At 40.5% G+C, this 26758-nt stretch overlaps 1 protein-coding gene and 1 pseudogene across 1 annotated transcript; both read left to right on the top strand.

Annotated features, from left to right (window-relative positions):
* LOC147994897 (uncharacterized) lies at nt 1–24429 on the top strand. Its single transcript, XM_087659545.1, has 4 exons — nt 1–150; nt 15722–15787; nt 16038–16379; nt 21588–24429. Exons 1-4 carry the CDS (start codon nt 1–3, stop codon nt 21669–21671), a joined length of 642 nt encoding a protein of 213 aa, XP_087515671.1. The 3' UTR covers nt 21672–24429.
* C17h6orf62-ps1 (similar to human chromosome 6 open reading frame 62, pseudogene 1) lies at nt 17946–18551 on the top strand (annotated as a pseudogene).
* Nucleotides 24430–26758: the final 2329 nt, after the last annotated feature.

The following is a 26758-nucleotide window of genomic DNA, read 5'->3' on the forward strand; positions in this document are numbered from 1 at the left end:
ATGTTCACTTCAGATGCAAACACAGCTTCTGCTGAAGCTGTGGAGTCAATGCAGTTGACCTTAATGGAAATCAAAAAGTGTCCTGAATTTCGCAGGAAAGTGTGGGCATTCCAGGCCACGATTCGGGCTTGGTCTCGCTGGGCCACTTCGGCAAATGTTTATGCACCATTGTGATAAGCATGCAGTATTTGTGCAGGTGCTGAGCATCTTCAATTACAGGAGTAATGTTGGTCCTCTTGTTGATCAAATTGAGGAGGTCACGTGCAGAATGGAGGGAGAACTCAACTGCGAAGACCAGACTATACATATACAGCAAATACAGAGGCAAATGCCAGCAGCAAACCACTGAACTGAGAATAGGACCCCTGTTGAAGGAATCAGAGAAAGAACTGGAAGAGCTTGAAGGGGCTCGAGACCCCATATGTACAACAATGCCAAGCAACCAGAGCTTCCAGGGACTAAGCCACTACCTAAAGACTATACATGGACTGACCCTGGACTCTGACCTCATAGGTAGCAATGAATATCCTAGTAAGAGCACCAGTGGAAGGGGAAGCCCTGGGTCCTGCTAAGACTGAACCCCCAGTGAACTAGACTGTTGGGGGTACGGCAGCAATGGGGGGAGGTTTGGGAGGGGAACACCCATAAGGAACGGGAGGGGGGAGGGGGATGTTTGCCCGGATACCGGGAAAGGGAATAACACTCGAAATGTATATAAGAAATACTCTGTATTTGCTGTATTCTGGCTGTGTCTCTCAGGAGAGATCTACATCCGGCTCCTGTCGGTCTGCACTTCTTTGCTTCATCCATCTTGTCTAATTGGGTGGCTGTATATGTATGGGCCACAATGGGGCAGGCTCTGAATGGGTGTTCCTTCAGTCTCTGTTTTAATCTTTGCCTCTCGCTTCCCTGCCAAGGGTATACTTTTTCCTCATTTAAAGAAGAAGTGAAGCATTCACATTTTGATCATCCGTCTTGAGTTTCGTTTGTTCTAGGGATCTAGGGTAATTCAAGCATTTGGGCTAATAGCCACTTATCAATGAGTGCATACCATGTATGTCTTTCTGTGATTGGGTTAGCTCACTCAGGATGATATTTTCCAGTTCCAACCATTTGCCTACGAATTTCATAAAGTCGTTGTTTTTGATAGCTGAGTAATATTCCATTGTGTAGATGTACCACATTTTCTGTATCCATTCCTCTGTTGAAGGGCATCTGGGTTCTTTCCAGTTTCCGGCTATTATAAATAAGGCTGCGATGAACATAGTGGAGCACGTGTCTCTTTTATATGTTGAGGCATCTTTTGGGTATATGCCCAAGAGAGGTATAGCTGGATCCTCAGGCAGTTCAATGTCCAATTTTCTGAGGAACCTCCAGACTGATTTCCAGAATGGTTGTACCAGTCTGCAATCCCACCAACAATGGAGGAGTGTTCCTCTTTCTCCACATCCTCGCCAGCATCTGCTGTCACCTGAGTTTTTGATCTTAGCCATTCTCACTGGTGTGAGGTGAAATCTCAGGGTTGTTTTGATTTGCATTTCCCTTACGACTAAAGATGTTGAACATTTCTTTAGGTGTTTCTCAGCCATTCGGCATTCCTCAGCTGTGAATTCTTTGTTTAGCTCTGAACCCCATTTTTTAATAGGGTTATTTGTTTCCCTGCGGTCTAACTTCTTGAGTTCTTTGTATATTTTGGATATAAGGCCTCTATCTGTTGTAGGATTGGTAAAGATCTTTTCCCAATCTGTTGGTTGCCGTTTTGTCCTAACCACAGTGTCCTTTGCCTTACAGAAGCTTTGCAGTTTTATGAGATCCCATTTGTCGATTCTTGATCTTAGAGCATAAGCCATTGGTGTTTTGTTCAGGAAATTTTTTCCAGTGCCCATGTGTTCCAGATGCTTCCCTAGTTTTTCTTCTATTAGTTTGAGTGTGTCTGGTTTGATGTGGAGGTCCTTGATCCACTTGGACTTAAGCTTTGTACAGGGTGATAAGCATGGATCGATCTGCATTCTTCTACATGTTACCCTCCAGTTGAACCAGCACCATTTGCTGAAAATGCTATCTTTTTTCCATTGGATGGTTTTGGCTCCTTTGTCAAAAATCAAGTGATCATAGGTGTGTGGGTTCATTTCTGGGTCTTCAATTCTATTCCATTGGTCTATCTGTATGTCTATGTACCAATACCATGCAGTTTTTATCACTATTGCTCTGTAATACTGCTTGAGTTCAGGGATAGTGATTCCCCCTGAAGTCCTTTTATTGTTGAGGATAGCTTTAGCTATCCTGGGTTTTTTGTTATTCCTGATAATTTGCAAATTGTTCTGTCGAACTCTTTGAAGAATTGGATTGGTATTTTGATGGGGATTGCATTGAATCTGTAGATAGCTTTTGGTAAAATGGCCATTTTTACTATATTAATCCTGCCAATCCATGAGCATGGGAGATCTTTCCATCTTCTGAGGTCTTCTTCAATTTCTTTCCTCAGTGTCTTGAAGTTCTTATTGTACAGATCTTTTACTTGCTTGGTTAAAGTCACACCGAGGTACTTTATATTATTTGGGTCTATTATGAAGGGTGTCGTTTCCCTAATTTCTTTCTCGGCTTGTTTCTCTTTTGTATAGAGGAAGGCAGCTGATTTATTTGAGTTAATTTTACCCAGCCACTTTGCTGAAGTTGTTTATCAGCTTTAGTAGTTCTCTGGTGGAACTTTTGGGATCACTTAAATATACTATCATGTCATCTGCAAATAGTGATATTTTCACCTCTTCTTTTCCGATCTGTATCCCCTAGATCTCCTTTTGTTGTCTGATTGCTCTGGCTAGAACTTTAAGAACTATACTGAATAAGTAGGGAGAGAGTGTGCAGCCTTGTCTAGTCCCTGATTTTAGTGGGATTGCTTCAAGTTTCTCTCCATTTAGTTTAATGTTAGCAACTGGTTTGCTGTATATGGCTTTTACTATGTTCAGGTATGGGCCTTGAATTCCTATTCTTTCCAGGACTTTTATCATGAAGAGGTGTTGAATTTTCTCAAATGCTTTCTCAGCATCTAATGAAATGATCATGTGGTTCTGTTCTTTCAGTTTGTTTATATAATGGATCACGTTGATGGTTTTCCGTATATTAAACCATCCCTGCATGCCTGGGATGAAGCCTACTTGATCATGGTGGATGATTGTTTTCATGTGCTCTTGAATTCGATTTGCCAGAATTTTATTGAGTATTTTTGCGTCGATATTCATAAGGGAAATTGGTCTGAAGTTCTCTTTCTTTGTTGTGTCTTTGTGTGGTTTAGGTATAAGAGTAATTGTGGGTTCGTAGAAGGAATTCGGTAGGGCTCCATCTGTTTCAATTTTGTGGAATAGTTTGGATAATATTGGTATGAGGTCTTCTATGAAGGTTTCATAGAATTCTGCACTAAACCCGTCTGGACCTGGGCTCTTTTTGGTTGGGAGACCTTTAATGACTGCTTCTATTTCCTTAGGAGTTATGGGGTTGTTTAATTGGTTTATCTGTTCCTGATTTAACTTCGATACCTGGTATCTGTGTAGGAAATTGTCCATTTCCTGAAGATTTTCAAATTTTGTTGAATATAGGTTTTTATAGTAAGATCTGATGATTTTTTGAATTTCCCCTGAATCTGTAGTTATGTCTCCCTTTTCATTTCTGATTTTGTTAATTTGGACGCACTCTCTGTGTCCTCTCGTTAGTCTGGCTAAGGGTTTATCTATCTTGTTGATTTTCTCAAAGAACCAACTTTTGGTTCTGTTGATACTTTCTATGGTCCTTTTTGTTTCTACTTGGTTGATTTCAGCTCTGAGTTTGATTATTTCCTGCCTTCTACTCCTTCTGGGTGTATTTGCTTCTTTTTGTTCTAGAGCTTTTAGGTGTGCTGTCAAGCTGCTGACATATGCTCTTTCCTGTTTCTTTCTGCAGGCACTCAGCGCTATGAGTTTTCCTCTTAGCACAGCTTTCATTGTGTCCCATAAGTTTGAGTATGTTGTATCTTCATTTTCATTAAATTCTAAAAAGTTTTTAATTTCTTTCTTTATTTCTTCCTTGACCAGGTTATCATTGAGTAGAGCATTGTTCAATTTCCACGTATATGTGGGCATTCTTCCCTTGTTATTGAAGACCAGTTTTAGGCCGTCTTGGTCCGATAGCACGCATGGGATTACTTCTATCTTTCTCTACCTTTTGAGGCCCGTTTTTTGACCAATTATATGGTCAATTTTGGAGAAAGTACCATGAGGAGCTGAGAAGAAGGTATATCCTTTTGCTTTAGGATAAAATGTTCTATAAATATCCGTTAAGTCCATTTGGCTCATGACTTCTCTTAGTCTGTCGACATCACTGTTTAATTTCTGTTTCCATAATCTGTCCATTGATGAGAGTGGGGTGTTGAAATCTCCCACTATTATTGTGTGAGGTGCAATGTGTGTTTTGAGCTTTAGTAAGGTTTCTTTTACGTACGTAGGTGCCCTTGTATTTGGGGCATAGATATTTAGGATTGAGAGTTCATCTTGGTGGATTTTTCCTTTGATGAATATGAAGTGTCCTTCCTTATCTTTTTTGATGACTTTTAGTTGGAAATTGATTTTATTTGATATTAGAATGGCTACTCCAGCTTGCTTCTTCTGACCATTTGCTTGGAAAGTTGTTTTCCAGCATTTCAATCTGAGGTAGTGTCTGTCTTTGTCTCTGAGGTGTGTTTCCTGTAGGCAGCAGAATGCAGGGTCCTCGTTGCGTATCCAGTTTGTTAATCTATGTCTTTTTATTGGGGAGTTGAGGCCATTGATATTGAGAGATATTAAGGAATAGTGATTATTGTTTCCCTTTATATTCATATTTGGATGTGAGGTTATGTTTGTGTGCTTTCCTTCTCTTTGTTTTGTTGCCAAGACGATTAGTTTCTTGCTTCTTCTAGGGTATAGCTTGCCTCCTTATATTGGGCTTTACCATTTATTATCCTTTGTAGTGCTGGATTTGTGGAAAGATATTGTGTAAATTTGGTTTTGTCATGGAATATCTTGGTTTCTCCATCAATGTCAATTGAGAGTTTTGCTGGATACAGTAACCTGGGCTGGCATTTGTGTTCTCTTAGGGTCTGTATGACATCAGTCCAGGATCTTCTGGCCTTCATAGTTTCTGGCGAGAAGTCTGGTGTGATTCTGATAGATCTCCCTTTATATGTTACTTGACCTTTTTTCCTTACTGCTTTTAATATTCTTTCTTTATTTTGTGCGTTTGGTGTTTTGACAATTATGTGACGGGAGGTGTTTCTTTTCTGGTCCAATCTATTTGGAGTTCTGTAGGCTTCTTGTATCTATGGGTATCTCTTTTTTTAGGTTAGGGAAGTTTTCTTCTATGATTTTGTTGAAGATATTTACTGGTCCTTTGAGCTGGGTGTCTTCACTCTCTTCTATACCTATTATCCTTAGGTTTCATCTTTTCATTGAGTCCTGGATTTCCTGTATGTTTTGGACCAGTAGCTTTTTCTGCTTTTCATTATCTTTGACAGTTGAGTCAATGATTTCTATGGAATCTTCTGCTCCTGAGATTCTCTCTTCCATCTCTTGTATTCTGTTGGTGAAGCTTGTATCTACAGCTCCTTGTCTCTTCTTTTGGTTTTCTATATCCAGTGTTGTTTCCATGTGTTCTTTCTTGATTGCTTCTATTTCCATTTTTAATTCCTTAAACTGTTTGATTGTGTTTTCCTGGAATTCTTTCAGGGATTTTTGTGTCTCCTCTCTATGGGCTTCTACTTGTTTATTTATGTTTTCCTGGAAATCTTTCAGGGATTTTTGCGATTCTTTCAGGCATTTTTGCGATTCCTCTCTGTAGGCTTCTACTTGTTCTCTAAGGGAGTTCTTCATGTCTTTCTTGAAGTCCTCCAGCATCATGATCAAATATGATTTTGACACTAGATCTTGCTTTTCTGGTGTGTTTGGATATTCCGTGTTTGTTTTGGTGGGAGAATTGGGCTCCGATGATGCCATGTAGTCTTGGTTTCTGTTGCTTGTGTTCCTGCGCTTGGCTCTCGCCATCAGATTGTCTCTAGTGTTACTTTGTTCTGCTATTTCTGACAGTGGCTAGACTGTCCTATAAGCCTGTGTGTCAGGAGTGCTGTAGACCTGTTTTCCTCTCTTTCAGTCAGTTATGGGGACAGAGTGTTCTGCTTTCGGGCGTGTAGTTTTTCCTCTCTACAGGTCTTCAGCTGTTCCTGTGGGCCTGTGTCTTGAGTTCACCAGGCAGCTTTCTTGCAGCAGAAAATTTGGTCTTACCTGTGGTCCTGAGGCTCAAGTTCGCTCGTGGGGTGCTGCCCACGGGCTCTCTGCAGTGGCAGCAACCAGGAAGACCTGTGCCGCCCCTTCCGGGAGCTTCAGTGCACCAGGGTTCCAGATGGTCTTTGGCTTTTTCCTCTGGCGTCCGAGATGTGTGTGCAGGGAGCAGTCTCTTCTGGTTTCCCAGGCTTGTCTGCCTCTCTGAAGGTTTAGCTCTCCCTCCCACGGGATTTGGGTGCAGAGAACTGTTTATCCGGTCTGTTTCTTTCAGGTTCTGGCGGTGTCTCAGGCAGGGATCCTGCTGCTCCTGGGCCGATCAATTTCATATTCTGAGCCGACTGCCACAAACACTGATATTTTTACCTGTGTCTCTTAGGTAAATTTCCAAGAGCTATAGCACTGGCAATGGGAACATCTAAATTTAGTTTTTGAGCAATGTATTAATTAGTGTCATGGCCAGGCTAGTTTATGATATAATATATATAATATTATATGTAAGATATAATATTATAGTTTATAGTATATACATATATATGTATTGCATACATGTGCAAATTATCCTTCTGTCCACATCACTGTCACATCTGTTGTCAATTGTTTTATTAATAACTGTCATTTTAACCAGGTGGGAGGTTTAAATGTGGCTTTAGTTTGAAATTTTATGAAGGCTATTGAGATGAAACAATTTTTTCAAGTGTTAATATGCTGCTGTTGACTTTTAACTTTTGAAAATTGTCTACTCATTTTCTTAGTTCATTTATTGATTGATTGATTATTATTGTTTTTCAGTTTTCAGAGTTTTTAATATTTTAAACACCTCTCCTTTGCCATATGTATAGCTAGCAGACACTTTCTCCTCTTCATACATCAGTGAATTTTTGCCTTGCTGTGCGGGTATTACTGTTTTAAGTTCCTAAATGGTAATTGTTATCATGTTTCTGGAGCAACTGGAATCATCATCTGGCATCCCTTGCCATATTTATATCTGGGAATGTATTAAGAAAACTTGTCCAGAGTTGGTTTCACATTTCAGATCATATATCAATAGTTTTAATATATTTGAGAGTTGACTTCTCTATAGTAAGTTGTTTGGCTCTTGTATCAGCCCTGTACATGGGTATATCAAGTTTTGGCAGCAACATTTTGTTAAGAGATTATCTTTTCTCTAATCATGTTTTTTACATCTTTGTCCACAATCTTGTTTCTGAATCTATGTAAATCTGGGTCCTTAGGTTTCCTTGAATATCTGTATTGTTTTAGGACCATGCTGTTTTTGTTTCCTTGGTTCTTTATTATCATGAGGAATCAGTTATCTACTATTTTCAGTAATTAAACTGTTTGTTCAGAATTTACTTTGCTTTCTGGGAGCTTCTCATATTTATATAAACATTAAGATCATTCTTACTATCTCAGTGAAGAAGATCATTAGAATATTGGTGGGGATTATACAAAAAATTTAATGCACTGAACACATTCACATTTACTTAGTTTTTTCTTTGAGCAAATGACAAAGACCCAAATTATCAGCTTTTATTAAACTTAATATTGTCATTATGTATTAAAATAATTGTCAGAATTGATGGTATTAACATCCATGCACAACCAGCAAATATATTTAATTTACACTACGTCAGCAATATGTTATCATTAATATAGTAATAGCCATCATCATTAAATGCTGATAAAATATCCCTGCAGAAGGTTCACCTGAAAATATTAGTGTCACACAGTAGGCAATACTACTCTTATACATTCAATACACACTAATTTTTATTGTAGGCACAATTTTATAGTTTAATTTGTGTTTTAAGATTGCTTTCATTATCTCCTATATATTTTTATACTTTTTATTTTGTTCAATTCTAGATTTGTTCCCTTTTTTATTTTTTGATGATCCCTTTATCATTCACTAGTGTGTTTTCAACTTCTTGATTTTGTGCATGTTTTAGATTTCTTTTGTTCATTTCCACTTTTATTTCACCATAGTGATAGAGAGTACAAGAGTTGGTTTTAATATTTCCATATAAGTGAAAACTTGCTTACTTACCTATTGAATAGTCTATTTTAGAGAATTTCTTTATGCTGCTTGAGGAACTTCTCATTAAGTGTTTGAATCTGTAAACATGTAGTATATTTGTTCTGCCTATTTGATGCGTAACTGCATCAAATGATACTCTTTGTTTGGTCAGGATAATTTGTCTTTTGTTAAGAGTTGAAACCAGTTACCATTATTGTGGACTTTATCTTAGTTTTTACACTTATTAGTATTTTTTTAATGAAAACTATGTACTTTTGCTCAATATGTCTATGCTTTCAACTGTATTATCCACCTTATGGATTATTTTCTTAATCTGTACGAAGTGAAACTCTTCATTTCTACTGAGCCTTTTGGTTTGACATCTAATTTGTTCAATATGAGAACATCTCAATGTGCTTAGTTCTGAGTCCTATTTACAGCAAATGATTCTTTTCCTCTCTTCACCTTAAACTTTTGGTTTTCTTTTCTGGTAAAATGCCTTTTTTGAAGCCAACAAATAGATGTGTCCTTTTATATTATTAATTTAGTGTACTAGCCTGTTTCTTTTGATTGAGAGATTGAAATATTAATATCTAGAACTCTTACTGTGGGTTGAATATTACTTTCTGCCTGTAATTTAATTTATAATATTTGACATTTTCCTATTTCCCTCTATCTTAATTATTATTTGAAAGTACCTAATGATCTCATGTGTTTGTCTTTCCCTTTAGTATAAGAAATATTTTCTTTAAATCAGCTTAGTGGTCGTGATTCCCTTAAACTTGTTTTAATCATGGGAAGTTTGCTTTTCCCCTTCAAATATAACTGAGAATTTGCTGAGTACAGAATTATGGATTGGCAGTTGTTATCCTGAACACACCATTCTGTGCTCTCTTGTCTTTAAGATTTCTGTTAATAAATCTGCTTTTATTGTCATAGCCTGCCTTTATATGTGATTTAATGTTACTTCTTTTTTACTTTTCTTTTTCGAAGCTGGGGACCAAACCCAGGGCCTTGCGCTTGCTAGGCAAGCGCTCTACCACTGAGCTAAATCCCCAACCCTTAATGTTTCTTCTCTGTACCTTTCAATGTACTTTTCTGTTTAATATACTTAGAATTTATAGTATAATATGGCACAAGAAGGTCTGTTTTACGTTTTTGTACACCTGGTTTCTATACTCTTCCTCAACTTGGATACACATCTATTTCTGAAGATTTCACAAAGTTTCTATTATGTTTTAATTGAAAATACCTCATATGGTTGTGAGCCTAACTTTTAATGGCTGAGCCATGCTACATTTACATAATAAAGTACTACTCAACTATTAAAATCAAGGTGAAATTCTTAGACAAATGGATGGATTTAGAAAATGTCATCCTAGCCCTAAAGAAGGGGAAGGGGGAATGGGGATGTTTGCCCGGAAACCGGGAAAGGGAATAACACTCGAAATGTATATAAGAAATACTCAAGTTAATAAAAAAAAAAAAGAAAAAAAGGAAAGAAAATGTCATCCTGAGTGAGATAACCCAATCACAAAAGAATACACATGGTATGCACTCACTGATAAGTCAATATTAGCCCAAAAACTTGGAATACTCAAAAAAAAAAAATTCATAGGCCATATGAAGTTGAAGAAGAAGGAAGACCAAAATGTGGATGCATCAGTACTTCTTAGAAGGAGGAACAAAATACTCATGGGAACAAGTACAGGGACAATGATTTGAGCAGAGACTGAAGGAAAGGACATCCAGAAACTGCCTCACCTGGAGATCCATCCTATATGGAGCCACCAAACCCAGTCACTATTGCTGATGCAGAAGTGCTTTCTGTCACAAGGCTGATATGAATGTTTCCTGAGAGGCTCTGTCAGAGACTTATTGATACAGATTAAGATGCTTGCAGCTAACCACCAAACTGAGCACGGCAACCCCAAAGGGAGGAGTTAGAGAAAAAACTGAAGGAGTTAAAGGGGTTTGCAACCTCATAGGAAGAACAACCATATCAGTCAATCAGAACCCCCAGAGCTCCCAGAACTAAACCACTAACCAAACATTATACATGTGGGTACCCATGACTCTAGCTGCATATGTAGCAGAGGATGGCATTGTCTGGAATAAATAGAAGGAGAAGCCCTTGGTCCTGTGTAGGTCTTGTGTCGGCTCCTTTCCCAGTGTAGGGGAATGCCAGAGTGTAGAGGTGGGAGTGGGAGGGTGGTAGGGGGGGGCATCCTCATAGAAGAAGTGGGAGGAGTACAGGAGAGGGGGGAACCGCGAAAGGGGATAACATTTGAAATGTAAACACATTAAACTATACAATTTAAAAAGTTGAAAATAGGGTTGAGGATTTAGCTCAGTGGTAGAGTGCTTACCTAGCAAGCTCAAGGCCCTAGGTTCGGTCCTCAGCTCCAGAAAAAAAGTTGAAAATAAAAAAAAAGGAAAATACCTTATGTCTTTGTTATTAGATTCTTCTGCGTCTCCTCTGCCTGAGGTTAATAGATAATATTTTTCACAATGTTCTTACACTTCAGATGTTGTCCTAGTTTAGTTTTGGTTTCTGTGATACAAAAACTGACCAAAACTTATTTGGGAAAGGAAGTTTTGCCTCACATGTTACAGTGCTACATTTACAGAAGCCATATTAAGAGCTCCAGGCAGGGTTATTAGGCAAAAACCTGAATGCAGGAATGAGACAATAGCAGAGACCATGGAGAACACTGCCTAATAGCTTGATTCCTGATTCAGTTACCTTTCTTGTACAGTTCAAGCCAATATTCCTAGGGATAACATTTCCACAGTGGACAGGGCCTCTGTACATCAATTAGCAATCAAGAAAGTACTCCAAATACATGTACATCTACTAGTCTGATGAAAACAATAGTCACCTGAGGTTCCCTCTTCCTAGGTTTTTGAAGTTGACAAGTGAAACTAATTATAACACACATTCTATTCACATTTTCTTATTAACTTGTCTTAGGCATCCTTAGAATGCTCCAATTCTTTACCTTTTTATCTGGCTCTAGTATTCCGTCTTTCATTTTAACATTTCTATTCAGGAAAGATTAAAGAAGTTAAACAGCAACAAAAATTTAACAAATAACATAAATTGAAATGCATAAATCCCAACACAAAAATATGTTAGAAATAAAAAAAAAAAAAGAAACCAGTCTGTGAGCTTCGAAAATTGCCAATTGTAGAGTAGTAAGAATAAGTTAAAAGAAATTATGGTGAGAAGATTAGAAGAAAATACTATCGCCATGCTAAACGATATGAAAGGAGACAGAAGTAAACTCCTGGATTAATTATGGATGTGTACAACCTACACTGTAGAAAAAGAACATCTGTATTAATATGGTTTGAATTTGACATACAATAAGATGGATATGGCTCTTGAAATCAGAAAAGAGATGAGCCTTGTCTTTCAACCCAACTCATAAGTATCTTATTTTTTGGAGAATTTATACATTTACATTTATGAATGCGATAAACAGTTCTCTGCACCCAAATCCCGTGGGAGGGAGAGATAAACCTACAGAGAGGCAGACACGCCTGGGAAACCAGAAGAGACTGCACTCTGCACACATCTCTGACACCAGAGGAAAACACCAAACGCCATCTGGAACCCTGGTGCACGGAGACTCCCGGAAAGGGCAGCGCAGATCTTCCTGGTTGCTGCTGCCACAGAGAGCTCGAGGGCAGCACCCCACGAGCAAACTTGAGCCTCAGGACCACAGGTAAGACCAACTTTTCTACTGCAGGTGACCTGCCTGGTGAACACCAGACACAGGCCCACAGGAACAGCTGAAGACCTGTAGATAGGAAAAACTATACACCCGAAAGCAGAACACTCTGTCCCCATAACTGGCTGAAAGAAAACAGGAAAACAGGTCTACAGCACTCCTGACAGACAGGCTTATAGGACAGTCTAGCCACTGTCAGAAATAGCGGAACAAAGTAACACTAGAGATAATCTGATGGCAAGAGGCAAGCGCAGGAACCCAAGAAACAGAAACCAAGACTACATGGCATCATCGGAGCCCAATTCTCCCACCAAAGCAAACACGGAATATCCAAACACACCAGAAAAGCGAGATCTAGTTTCTTTTCTTTTTTTTTTTTTTTTTATTAACTTGAGTATTTCTTATATACATTTCGAGTGTTATTACCTTTCCAGGTCTCCGGGCAAACATCCCCCTCCACCCTCCCCTTTTTTATGGGTGTTCCCCTGCTCATCCTCCCCCCTTGTTTCCCTCCCCCCAACAATCTAGTTCACTGGGGGTTCAGTCTTAGCAGGAACCAGGGCTTCCCCTTCCACTGGTGCTCTTCCTAGGATATTCATTGCTACCTATGAGGTCAGAGTCCAGGGTCAGTCCAGGTAGTGGCTTAGTCCCTGGAAGCTCTAGTTGCTTGGCATTGTTGTACATATGGGGTCTCGAGCCCCTTAAAGCTCTTCCAGTTCTTTCTCTGATTCCTTCAATGGGGGTCCTATTCTCAATTCAGTGGTTTGCTGCTGGCATATGCCTCTGTGTTTGCTGTATTCTGGCTGTGTCTCTCGGGAGAGATCTACATCCGGCTCCTGTCGGCCTGCACTTCTTTGCTTCATCCATCTTGACTAATTGGATGGCTGTATATGCATTGGCCACATGTGGGGCAGGCTCTGAATGTGTGTTCCTACTGTGTCTGTTTTGGCTCTCTATTCCCTGCCAAGGGTATTCTTGTTCCCCTTTTAAAGAAGGAGTGAAGCATTCACATTTTGATCATCCGTCTTGAGTTTCATTTGTTCTAGGCATCTAGGGTATTCAAGCATTTGGGCTAATAGCCACTTATCAATGAGTGCATACCATGTGTGTTTTTCTGTGATTGGGTTACCTCACTCAAGATGATATTTTCCGGTTCTGACCATTTGCCTACGAATTTCATAAAGTCATTATTTTTGATAGCTGAGTAATGTTCCATTGTGTAGATGTACCACATTTTATGTATCCATTCCTCTGTTGAAGGGCATCTGGGTTCTTTCCAGCATCTGGCTATTATAAATAAGGCTGCAATGAACATAGTGGAGCACGTGACTTTTTTATATGTTGGGGCATCTTTTGGGTATATGCCCAAGAGAGGTATAGCTGGATCCTCAGGCAGTTCAATGTCCAATTTTCTGAGGAACCTCCAGACTGATTTCCAGAATGGTTGTACCAGTCTGCAATCCCACCAACAATGGAGGAGTGTTCCTCTTTCTCCGCATCCTCGCCAGCATCTGCTGTCACCTGAGTTTTTGATCTTAGCCATTCTCACTGGTGTGAGGTGAAATCTCAGGGTTGTTTTGATTTGCATTTCCCTTATGACTAAAGATGTTGAGCATTTCTTTAGGTGTTTCTCAGCCATTCGGCATTCCTCAGCTGTGAATTCTTTGTTTAGCTCTGAACCCCATTTTTAATAGGGTTATTTGTCTCCCTGCAGTCTAACTTCTTGAGTTCTTTGTATATTTTGGGTATAAGGCCTCTATCTGTTGTAGGATTGGTAAAGATCTTTTCCCAAACTGTTGGTTGCCGTTTTGTCCTAACCACAGTTTCCTTTGCCTTACAGAAGCTTTGCAGTTTCATGAGATCCCATTTGTCGATTCTTGATCTTAGAGCATAAACCATTGGTGTTTTGTTCAGGAAATTTTTTCCAGTGCCCATGTGTTCCAGACTCTTCCCTAGTTTTTCTTCTATTAGTTTGAGTGTATCTGGTTTGACGTGGAGTTCCTTGATCCACTTGGACTTAAGCTTTGTACAGGGTGATAAGCATGGATCGATCTGCATTCTTCTGCCTGATGACCTCCAGTTGAACCAGCACCATTTGCTGAAAATGCTGTCTTTTTTCCATTTGATGGTTTTGGCTCCTTTGTCAAAAATCAAGTGACCATAGGTGTGTGGGTTCATTTCTGGGTCTTCAAGTCTGTTCCATTGGTCTATCTGTCTGTCTCTGTACCAATACCATGCAGTTTTTATCACTATTGCTCTGTAATACTGCTTGAGTTCAGGAATAGTATTTGATCATGATGTTGGAGGACTTCAAGAAAGACGTGAAGAACTCCATTAGAGAACAAGTAGAAGCCTACAGAGAGGAATCACAAAAATCCCTGAAAGAATTCCAGGAAATCACAAATAAACAAGTAGAAGCCCATAGAGAGGAGTCACAAAAATCCCTGAAAGAATTTCAGGAAATCATAGATAAACAAGTAGAAGCCCATAGAGAGGAGTCACAAAAATCCCTGAACGAATTCCAGGAAAACACAATCAAACGGTTGAAGGATTAAAAATGGAAAAAGAAGCAATCAAGAAATAACACATGGAAACAACCCTGGATATAGAAAACCAAAAGAAGAGACAAGGAGCTGTAGATACGAGCTTCACCAACAGAATACAAGAGATGGAAGAGAGAATCTCAGGAGTAGAAGATTCCATAGAAATCATTGACTCAACTGTCAAAGATAATGTAAAGCAGAAAAAGCTACTGGTCCAAAACATACAGGAAATCCAGGACTCAATGAGAAGATCAAACTTAAGGATAATAGGTATAGAAGAGAGTGACGACTCCCAGCTCAAAGGACAAGTAAATATCTTCAACAAAGTCATAGAAGAAAACGTCCCTAACCTAAAAAAAAAAGAGATACCCATAGGCATACAAGAAGCCTACAGAACTCCAAATAGATTGGACAAGAAAAGAAACACCTCCTGTCACATAATAGTCAAAACACCAACACACAAAATAAAGAAAGAATATTAAAAGCAGTAAGGGAAAAAGGTCAAGTAACATATAAAGGCAGACCTATCAGAATCACACCAGACTTTTCACCAGAAACTTTGAAAGCCAGAAAATCCTGGACAGATGTCATACAGACCATAAGAGAACACAAATGCCAGCCCAGGTTACTGTATCCTGCAAAACTCTCAATTAACATAGATGGAGAAACCAAGATATTCCATTACAAAACCAAATTTACACAATATCTTTCTACAAATCCAGCACTACAAAGGATAATAAATGGTAAAGCCCAACATAAGGAGGCAAGCTACACCCTAGAAGAAGCAGGAAACTAATTGTCTTGGCAACAAAACACAGAGAAGAAAAGCACACAAACATAACCTCACATCCAAATATAATATAACAGGAAGCAATAATCACTATTCCTTAATATCTCTCAACATCAATGGCCTCAACTCCCCAATAAAAAGACACAGATTAACAAACTGGATACGCAAGGGCAAGGAGGACCCTGCATTTTGCTGCCTACAGGAAAAACACCTCAGAAACAAAGACAGACACTACCTCAGAGTGAAAGGCTGGAAAACAACTTTCCAAACAAATGGTCAGAAGAAGCAAGCTGGAGTAGCCATTCTAATATCAAATAAAATCGGTTGTTTGTTCTTGTTTCTTTTCCTCATAGCGACTCAGCCCCGGACCCGGGAGGTTCCCGAGGCAGCCGCAGCTTCTGAAGCCACTGCGCTGCTGGGTGGGTGGGGGGGTGGGGGGGTGGGGGGGTGGGGGGTGGGGGGTGGGGGGGTGGGGGGGTGGGGGGTGGGGGGTGGGGGGGTGGCGGGGACGGGGACTGGGAGGAGGCTGTGGCTCCGCCGACCTCCTCCCATTCCTTGGGGCTCTCTTGGACTATTTTCCTGAAGGAGACTGTTGGGCGAAGTAGGCCTCGGGAGCAGACGCTGGAACTGAGACTACTTTGCTGGGCTCACTCCTCGGACAGGCCGTAGCGCAGGGCTCCCCTCCCTCCCCACCCTCTCCCTACTGCGCGCTTTCCTCTTTTTCACTGCCCCCCCCCCTACCCGCTCCGCGTCTTTCCCTCGGTCGCCGCCCGGGGCGCCGAGCCGGACTATGGGGCCCAAGTGGGGGCTGAGTGGCGGCAGCAGCGCGCGCGGCCGGGCCACAGAGCGCAGCGCAGCGGGCATGGAGGGGCTCCGTCGGCCCGTCGGGTTCTCTTGACTTGGCTCCCGCCCGCGCCACGAGCAGCGCCCCCGCCGCCGCCGCCGCCGCCTCCTCCGCAGCCGCCGCTCCGCCCGCAGGCTGCGGCTAGACTGCCCACCGACGGTCGGCCTGTGAGTCCCGCTCTCCTCTCCGCGGGGACCCCGCCCTGCCGCCTAGATCCCGGCCTCTGCCCCCTTGGGAAACCACCTAGTCGCCCCAACTCGAGAAACATGGGCTGTTGAACGGGAAAAGCGAATCCAGAACCCGGGAACTTCATTCCTTTCTTTTTTGGGGTGGGAGGGTGGGCTTCCTTTAAGAAGTAATTCTTATTAACACGATTATTTTCTTCTTCCCCCTCCTCCCAACTGATCCTTCCCACTTACTCTCTTCCCGCCTCCTCTACCCGGGCGGGAATCGTTTCCAGGTTGAAATGAGTGAGAACCCGAGTGATCCAGTGTCTCCCGTGGTGAGAGCGAGTCGCTGCCGCTGAAGGCCGGGGGTTGGGGGTGGGACCTGGGGGTCGAAGGCAGGTGATTCCCCGGGCCCAGCCTGGGACGTGGGAGAACCCGCCACCTTTGCCTCAGCCATGCTCACACGAAGATAATCGAACTCCCTACCATCCCGAACCTGAACAGGGTCAAATTTAATACGGAGGGCTCCCCGGGGAATGTAGAACTCACCACAGGGCTAAGGGTGCTTGGATCCCGGGCATTAATCAGGGCTAATCACAGACCCGGAATAACTATTAATACCATTTAATAGACCCCCCTTTCCCTCTGCCATCATGGTTCTCCTTGGCAGCAGCGTTCGCAGCCGCCTGAGGGTGAAAACGTGGGTGATGGGGAAGTTGGTAATGACTCCGCTGTTTTTTCTCATGACTCCTTTGGGCAACAGCTGTCCACCCCCGGTATACACTGTAGTTGATTGCAGGGAAACCCTGTACCTCTCCCCTTCTTTCTCTGCTGATTTTGCACTTTTCTCCTTGCTCACCACCAAGTGTAATCAATAGCAAAACACTGAGAGTACATAGCAGTAGTGAAATCTGAAATAACTAAGAATTAATCAGGTACTACAGCCATGGATCTGGCTGGGTAAAATCCAACTGGGGATTTCAGTTTCATTCACCTACCCTGTTTTGGTGGTTTTTAGTTTTGTTTTTCTTTTTTTCTTTTATTTTTTTTTCTCCCCCTTTTCCTATATTTGGGAAGCAACATCACAATTTTCCCTCCCTTTTCTCAATTTCTTAATCCCTTTTCTGAAAAGGGGGAAAAATCCGGATGGATTTCACGGATTGGACTGGTGTCAGCTGTGTTTTACTGCACACCTAAATCCTGATGATAGGTTTTTCATTTTCCCCTCAATGCCTTTTATTTTGGCAGTTTAGCCACATGTGTTTTCCAGAAAGTTAGTTCCAAGTTTTTTCTCCTCTTTCTTTCCTTCACTTCCCCTTTCCCATCTAACCCTCAAACATTATTGTCCAAACATGACTGGACAGCAACTTTTGTTTCTTGACCCTGTGGTATGACAGTCTGCTAATATTGCCAGAAGGTGCAGTTTGGGGGTTACAGTTGTGATTTTAGCTATTCAATCATATTAGCAGGAAAAAATGACTTGTTTCTGTTGTACTTGAGTCTTAAGAAAAAGTGCCCATAGTTTAGTGACAATTTCCAAAGGCTTTAGTACCACCTGTATTTCAAAATGGGGGACCCAAACTCCCGGAAGAAACAAGCTCTGAACAGACTACGTGCTCAGCTTAGAAAGAAAAAAGAATCTCTAGCTGACCAGTTTGACTTCAAGATGTATATTGCCTTTGTGTTCAAGGAGAAGAAGAAAAAGTCAGCACTTTTTGAAGTGTCTGAGGTTATACCAGTCATGACAAATAATTATGAAGAAAATATTCTGAAAGGTGTGCGAGATTCCAGCTATTCCTTGGAAAGTTCTATAGAGCTTCTACAGAAGGATGTGGTACAGCACCATGCCCCTCAATACCAGTCTATGAGAAGGGTGGAAGGAATCTGATGAACCTTTTAGGCCTGTTCAGACCAAATTTGAATTTCATCACGGTGACTATGAGAAACAGTTTCTGCATGTACTGAGCCGCAAGGACAAGACAGGAATTGTTGTCAACAATCCTAACCAATCAGTGTTTCTCTTCATTGACAGACAGCATTTGCAGACTCCAAAAAACAAAGCCACCATCTTCAAGTTATGCAGCATCTGCCTCTACCTGCCGCAGGAACAGCTCACCCACTGGGCAGTTGGCACCATAGAGGATCACCTCCGTCCTTACATGCCAGAGTAAATAAGAGCATTGACCAGCAATGGAGAAGACCAGAGAATGCAGCAGCTATTTTCTTTTCTTGTTTTCTTACCACTTTTCTTTCAGAGTTTAAAGAAAATGGACTCATGCACAGAACACTATGCGTTTTGAAACTTGTTCATCCTGGATTTATTTTAATCATTTGTATCACAGAACTTTAAAAAAAATCAGATGTCTTCTGCACGGACTGTGTGAAAGTGCTTTGCAGACTGCTGCACTGCATCGGCGTCTTACTAAAGTGTGAAGGAAGGACTACTGTACACTGAATGCTTACTGTATCTGAAAGCACAGGGATGCTCAGTGTTGTGGTCTTCATGTCTGTGCTGGGTTTTGCCTCTGACATTTGTCATCAGTATTGAGGGTGAGAGTGAATGTAACAGGTATAAATAACATTTAAAAACTTCATAGCTTTGCTATAATCACCGTTGTTCCAGAGCACTGTCAGATTCATTCTAATGACCAGATGGTTGTTACAAAAAGAAATTACAACCACGGGAAAGAAATGTTAATGAAAAAAAGCATCTCATTGAGTGAGGTATCTCTGCCTCGTGTGCACTGGGCCATGTTTGTTTTCTTGGTACTCAGTAGTACATGTATTTTCCCAGATCTCTTTCCCCGAGTTGCTGATATAGAGTACTCTGCTGTGTGCAGATGCATTTATACACATTAAAGCAGATCTGGAGTCTGGTGTGGCTGAAGCAGCTACAAAACCGAGGAACAGTCATAGCTGCAAAAACCATCATAAGTAGAGGACTTTTTTGGTTTTTGTTTTGTTTTTTGGTGTTAGAAATTTTAATTACAAATAAAAAATCCAGTGAATTTTGCAGAAAAAATATCAAATAAAATCAATTTTCAACTAAAATTCATCAAAAAAGATAAGGAAGGACACTTCATATTCATCAAAGGAAAAATCCACCAAGATGAACTCTCAATCCTAAATTATCTATGCCCCAAATACAAGGGCCCCTACATTCGTAAACGAAACCTTACTAAAGCTCAAAACACACATTGCACCTCACACAATAAAAGTAGGAGATTTCAACACCCCACTTTCAACAATGGACAGATCATGGAAACAGAAATTAAACAGAGACGTAGACAGACTAAGAGAAGTCATGAGCCAAATGGACTTAACGGATATTTATAGAACATTCTATCCTAAAGCAAAAGGATATACCTTCTTCTCAGCTCCTCATGGTACTTTCTCCAAAATTGACCATATAATTGGTCAAAAAACAGGCCTCAACCGGTACAGAAAGATAGAAATAATCCTAATGAGTGCTGTCGGACCACCACGGCCTAAAACTGGTCTTCAATAACAATAAGGGAAGAATAGCCACATATACGTGGAAATTGAACAATGCTCTACTCAGTGATAACCTGGTCAAGGAAGAAATAAAGAAAGAAATTAAAGACTTTTAGAATTTAATGAAAATGAAGGTAAAACATACCCAAACTTATGGGACACAATGAAAGCTGTGCTAAGAGGAAAGCTCATAGAGCTGAGTGCCTGCAGAAAGAAACAGGAAAGAGCATATGTCAGCAGCACACCTAAAAGCTCTAGAACAAAAAGAAGCAAATACACCCAGGAGGAGTAGAAGGCAGGAAATAATCAAACTCAGAGCTGAAATCAACCAACTAGAAACAAAAAGGACCATAGAAATAATCAACAAAACCAAAAGTTGGTTCTTTGAGAAAATCAACAAGATAGATAAACCCTTAGCCACAAAACAAGCTAATACCAGAGACAACCTGATGGTGAGAGGCAAGCACAAGAACCTAATCAACAAAAACCAAGACTATGTGGCATAATCAGAGGTCAGTTCTCTCACCATAGCAAATACTGGATATCCAAACACACCAGAAAAGCAAGATATAGATTTAAGTTCGTAATTGATGATGATGATGGAGGACTTTAAGGAAGATATACAGAATTCCTTTAAAGAAACACAGGAAACTACAGGTAAACAAGTATAAGCCCTTAAAGAGGAAACACAAAAATTCCCTTAAATAGTTACAGACAAATACAACCAAACTGGTGAAGGAATTGAACAAAACCATCCATGGTTTAAAATCGAAAATAAAACAACAAAGAAATCACAAATGGAGGTAGAAAACCTAGGAAAGAGATCAGGAGACATAGACACAAGCATACCTAACCGAATGCAAGCGATACAATAGAGAATCTCAGGGGCAGATTATACCATAGAAAACATTGACACAACTGTCAAAGATAATGTAAAACTCCACAAGCTTCTAACCCAAAACATCCAGGAAATCCAGGACACAATAAGATGATCAAACCTAAAGATAATAGGTATAGAAGAGAGCAAAGACTCCAAACTTAAAGGGCCAGTAAGTATCTTTAACAAAATTATAGAAGAAAACTTTCCTAACCTAAAGAAAGAGATGCCCATAAACATGCAAGATACCTAAAGAACCACAAATATATTGGACAAGAAAAGAAATTCCTCCCATCACATAATGGTCAAAACACCAAATGCACAAAACAAAGAAAGAATATTAAAAGCAGTAAGGGAAATAGGCCAAGTAACATATAAAGTCAGACCTATTAAAATTATACCAGACTTCTAACCAGGGACCATGAAATACAGAATATTCTGGGCAGATGTCATACACATACTAAGAGAACACACTCTGGCACCTTAAATTACTGAAGCACTAAACAGATCCTCTCGCACTCAAGGCAGTCTAGTTTAGGGGACAGAATTCATAATCAGGCGACAAAGCTTTTCTACAAAACAATTACTGTTTAGACATAGCTAATAATTTTGACAAAGTCTGTGAAGATCCAAAAGACCCTTGCTTCTCCAGTTCCTGCCAAGGAAAGAATTGCCACTTGTGTGAATACCCCAGGAAAGGGCCTGTCTGTGCCAATGTCCTCCTGACTACAGAAGGTTAACCTATGAAACTACTAATAATTCCCATTGAGAGAACATCTGACAGCATGGTCTCACCTTCCATAAAAATCCTGATCACCTTTCTATCTGCCCCACAGATCACAGGGAGTGTACTTCTAGCCCTTACCACAATGAAGCTGTGTGCCAGGATGGAATCACTGTCTACTCCAGCTTCAGTGTGACTGAATACCAAGGCTAACATGGTGAGACTTGGAAGTGGATGAAAAAGTTTCTGTTCTCTGTAAGAATGAGGCTATATGTTGCAATGGGATAAGAATATATACATGTGAAACCCGCGAATCTCTCCCCGTGGGAGAGAGACCTCACCGCCTGGACAGGTTGGCACTCCTGACACTGCAGAGCGGAAGAGACCACCAACACTGCCCACCCCTGCCCACATCCCTGGCCCAAGAGGAAACTGTATACGGCCTCTGGGTTCCCTTGTATAAGGGCACAGCAGCAGCAGGTCCCCTGTTTCTGAGACACCGCTGGAACCTGAAGGGACCGACCAGATAAACAGTTCTCTGCACCCAAATCCCATGGGAGGGAGAGCTAAACCTTCAGAGAGGCAGACACGCCTGGGAAACCAGAAGAGACTGCACTCTGCCCACATTACTGATTCCAGAGGAAAACACCAAATGCCATCTGGAACCCTGGTGCAGGAAAGCTCCCCGAAAGGGCGGCACAGATCTTCCTCGTTGCTGCCCCTGCGGAGAGCTCATGAGCAACACCCCACCAGCAAACGTGAGCCTTGGGACTACAGGTAAGACAAACCTTCCTACTCCAAGCGACCTGCCTGGTGAACTCAGGACACAGGCCCACAGGAACAGCTGAAGACCTGTAGATAGGAAAATCTACACGCCTGAAAGAAAAACACTCTGTTCCCTTAACTGGCTGAAAGAAAACAGGAAAACAGGTCTACAGCATCCCTGACACACAGGCTTATAGGACAGTCTAGGCACTGTCAGAAATAGAAGAACAAAGTAACACTAGAGATAATCTGATGGCGAGAGGCAAACGCAGGAATCCAAGCAACAGAAACCAAGACTACATGGCATCATCAGAGCCCAATTCTCCCGCCAAAGCAAACACAGAATATCCAAACACACCAGAAAAGCAAGATCTAGTTTCAAAATCATATTTGATCAGAATGCTGGAGGACTTCAAGAAAGACATGAAGAACTCCCTTAGAGAAACACAGGAAAACATAAATAAACAAGTAGAAGCCTACAGAGAGGAATCACAAAAACCCCTGAAAGAATTCCACGAAAACACAATAAAACAGTTGAAGGAATTAAAAATAGAAATAGAAGCAATCAAGAAAGAACACATGGAAACAACCCTGGATATAGAAAACCAAAAGAAGAGAGAAGGAGCCATAGTTACAAGTTTCACCAACACAATACAAGAGATAGAAGAGAGAATCTCAGGAGCAGAAGATTCCATAGAAATCATTGACTCAACTGTCAAAGATGATGTAAAGCAGAAAAAGCTACTGGTCCAAAACATACAGGAAATCCAGGACTCAATGAGAAGATCAAACCTAAGGATAATAGGTATAGAAGAGAGTGAAGACTCCCAGCTCAAAGGACCAGTAAATATCTTCAACAAAATCATAGAAGAAAACTTCCCTAACCTAAAGAAAAAGATACCCATAAGCATACAAGAAGTCTACAGAACTCCAAATAGATTGGACCAGAAAAGAAACTCCTCCCGTCATATAATAATCAAAACAGCAAATGCACAAAATAAAGAAAGAATATTAAAAGCAGTAAGGGAAAAAGGTCAAGTAACATATAAAGGCAGACCTATCAGAATCACACCAGACTTTTCGCCAGAGACAATGAAAGGCAGAAGATCCTGGACAGATGTCATACAGACCGTAAGAGAACACAAATGCCAGCCCAGGTTACTGTATCCTGCAAACCTCTCAATTAACATAGATGAAGAAACCAAGATATTCCATGACAAAACCAAATTTACACAATATCTTTCTACAAATCCAGCACTACAAAGGATAATAAATGGTAAAGCCCAACATGAGGAGGCAAGCTATACCCTAGAAGAAGCAAGAAACTAATCATCTTGGCATCAAAACAAAGAGAAGAAAAGCACACAAACATAACCTCATATCCAAATATGAATATAACAGGAAGCAATAATCACTATTCCTTAATATCTCTCAACATCAATGGCCTCAACTCCCCAATAAAAAGACATAGATTATCAAACTGGATACCCAACGAGGACCCTGCACTCTGCCGCCTACAGGAAACACACCTCAGAAACAAAGACAGACACTACCTCAGAGTGAAAGGCTAGAAAACAACTTTCCAAGCACATGGCCTGAAGAACCAAGCTGGAGTAGACATTCTAATATCAAATAAAATCAATTTTCAACTAAAAGACATCAAAGAAGATAAGGAAGGACACTTCATATTCATCAAAGGAAAAATCCACCAAGATGAACTCTCAGTCCTAAATATCTATGCCCCAAATACAAGGGCCCCTACATACGTAAACGAAACCTTACTAAAGCTCAAAACACACATTGCACCTCACACAATAAAAGTAGGAGATTTCAACACCCCACTTTCAACAATGGACAGATCATGGAAACAGAAATTAAACAGAGACGTAGACAGACTAATAGAAGTCATGAACCAAATGGACTTAACAGATATTTATAGAACATTCTATCCTAAACCAAAAGGATATACCTTCTTCTCAGCTCCTCATGGTACTTTCTACAAAATTAACCAATTAACCATATAATTGGTCAAAAAATGGGCCTCAACAGGTACAGAAAGATAGAAATAATCCCATGCGTGCTATCAGACCACCACAGCCTAAAGCTGGTCTTCAATAACAATAAGGGAAGAACGCCCACATATACATGGAATTTGAACAATGCTCTACTCAATGATAACCTGGTCAAGGAAGAAATAAAGAAAGAAATGAAAGACTTTTTAGAATTTAATGAAAATGGAGGTACAACATACCCAAACTTATGGGACACAATGAAAGCTGTGCTAAGAGGAAAACTCATAGCGCTGAGTGCCTGCACAAAGAAACAGGAAAGAGCATATGTCACCAGCTTGACAGCACACCTAAAAGCTCTAGAACAAAAAGAAGCAAATACACCCAGGAGAAGTAGAAGGCAGGAAATAATCAAGTTGAGAGCTGAAATCAGTCAAGTAGAAACAAAAAGACCATAGAAAGAATCAACAGAACCAAAAGTTGGTTCTTTGAGAAAATCAACAAGATAGATAAACCCTTAGCCAGACTAACGAGAGGACACAGAGAGTGTGTCCAAATTAACAAAATCAGAAATAAAAAGGGAGACATAAATACAAATCTGCAGGAAATGGACAATTTCCTAGACAGATACCAGGTACCGAAGTTAAATCAGGAACAGATAAACCAGTTAAACAACCCCATAACTCCTAAGGAAATAGAAGCAGTCATTAAAGGTCTCCCAACCAAAAAGAGCCCAGATCCAGATGGGTTTAGTGCAGAATTCTATCAGACCTTCATAGAAGACCTCATGCCAATACTATCCAAACTATTCCACAAAATTGAAACAGATGGAGCACTACCGAATTCCTTCTATGAAGGCACAATTACTCTTATACCTAAACAACACAAAGACCCAACAAAGAAAGAGAACTTCAGACCAATTTCCCTTATGAATATCCACGCAAAAATGCTCAACAAAATTCTGGCAAACCGAGTTCAAGACCACATCAAAACAATCATCCACCATGACCAAGTAGGCTTCATCCCAGGCATGATCCATTATATAAACAAAGTGAAAGAACAAAACCATATGATCATTTCATTAGATGCTGAGAAAGCATTTGACAAAATTCAACACCCCTTCATGATAAAAGTCCTGGAAAGAATAGGAATTCAAGGCTCATACCTAAACATAGTAAAAGCCATATACAGCAAACCACTCTCTCCCTACTTATTCAATATAGTTCTTGAAGTTCTAGGCAGAGCAATCACACAACAAAAGGACGTCAAGGGGATACAGATCTGAAAAGAAGAAGTCAAAATATCACTATTTGTAGATGATATGATAGTATATTTAAGTTATCCCAAAAATTCCACAGAGAACTGCTAAAGCTGATAAACAACCTCCGCAAACTGGCTGGGTATAAAATTAACTCAAATAAATCAGTAGCCTTCCACTACACAAAAGAGAAACAAGCCGAGAAAGAAATTAGGGAAATGACACTCTTCATAATAGACCCAAATAATATAAAGTACCTCAGTTTGACTCTGGCCAAGCAAGTAAAAGATCTGTACAATAAGAACTTCAAGACTCTGAAGAAAGAAATTGAAGAAGACCTCAGAAGATGGAAAGATCTCCCATGCTCGTGGATTGGCAAGATTAATATAGTAAAAATGGCCATTTTACGAAAAGTGATCTACAGATTCAATGCAATCCCCATCAAAATACCAATCCATTTCTTCAAAGAGTTAGACAGAACAATTTGTAAATTTATCTGGAATAACAAAAAACCCAGGATAGCTAAAACTATCCTCAACAATAAAAGGACTTCAGGGGGAATCACTATCCCTGAACTCAAGCAATATTACAGAGCAATAGTGATAAAAACTGCATGGTATTGGTACAGAGACAGACAGATAGACCAATGGAACAGAATTGAAGACCCAGAAATGAACCCACACACCTATGGCCACTTGATTTTTGACAAAGGAGCCAAAACCATCCAATGGAAAAAAGATAGCGTTTTCAGCAAATGGTGCTGGTTCAACTGGAGGTCAACATGTAGAAGAGTGCAGATCGATCCATGCTTTTCACCCTGTACAAAGCTTAAGTCCAAGTGGATCAAGGACCTCCACATCAAACCAGACACACTCAAACTAATAGAAGAAAAACTAGGGAAGCATCTCGAATACATGGGCACTGGAAAAAATTTCCTGAACAAAACACCAATGGCTTATGCTCTAAGATCAAGAATCAACAAATGGGATCTCATAAAACTGCAAAGCTTCTTTAAGGCAAAGGACACTATGGTTAGGACAAAACGGCAAACAACAAATTGGGAAAAGATCTTTACCAATCCTACAACAGATAGAGGCCTTATATCCAAAATATACAAAGAACTCAAGAAGTTAGACTGCAGGGAGACAAATAACCCTATTAAAAAATGGGGTTCAGAGTTAAACAAAGAATTCACAGCTGAAGGATACCGAATGGGTGAGAAACACCTAAAGAAATGTTCAATATCTTTAG

The sequence above is a fragment of the Rattus norvegicus genome, chromosome 4, assembly GCF_021556685.1.
Source record: "Rattus norvegicus strain SHRSP/BbbUtx chromosome 4, alternate assembly SHRSP_T2T, whole genome shotgun sequence".
In the NCBI taxonomy this organism is placed as follows: Eukaryota; Metazoa; Chordata; class Mammalia; order Rodentia; family Muridae; genus Rattus; species Rattus norvegicus.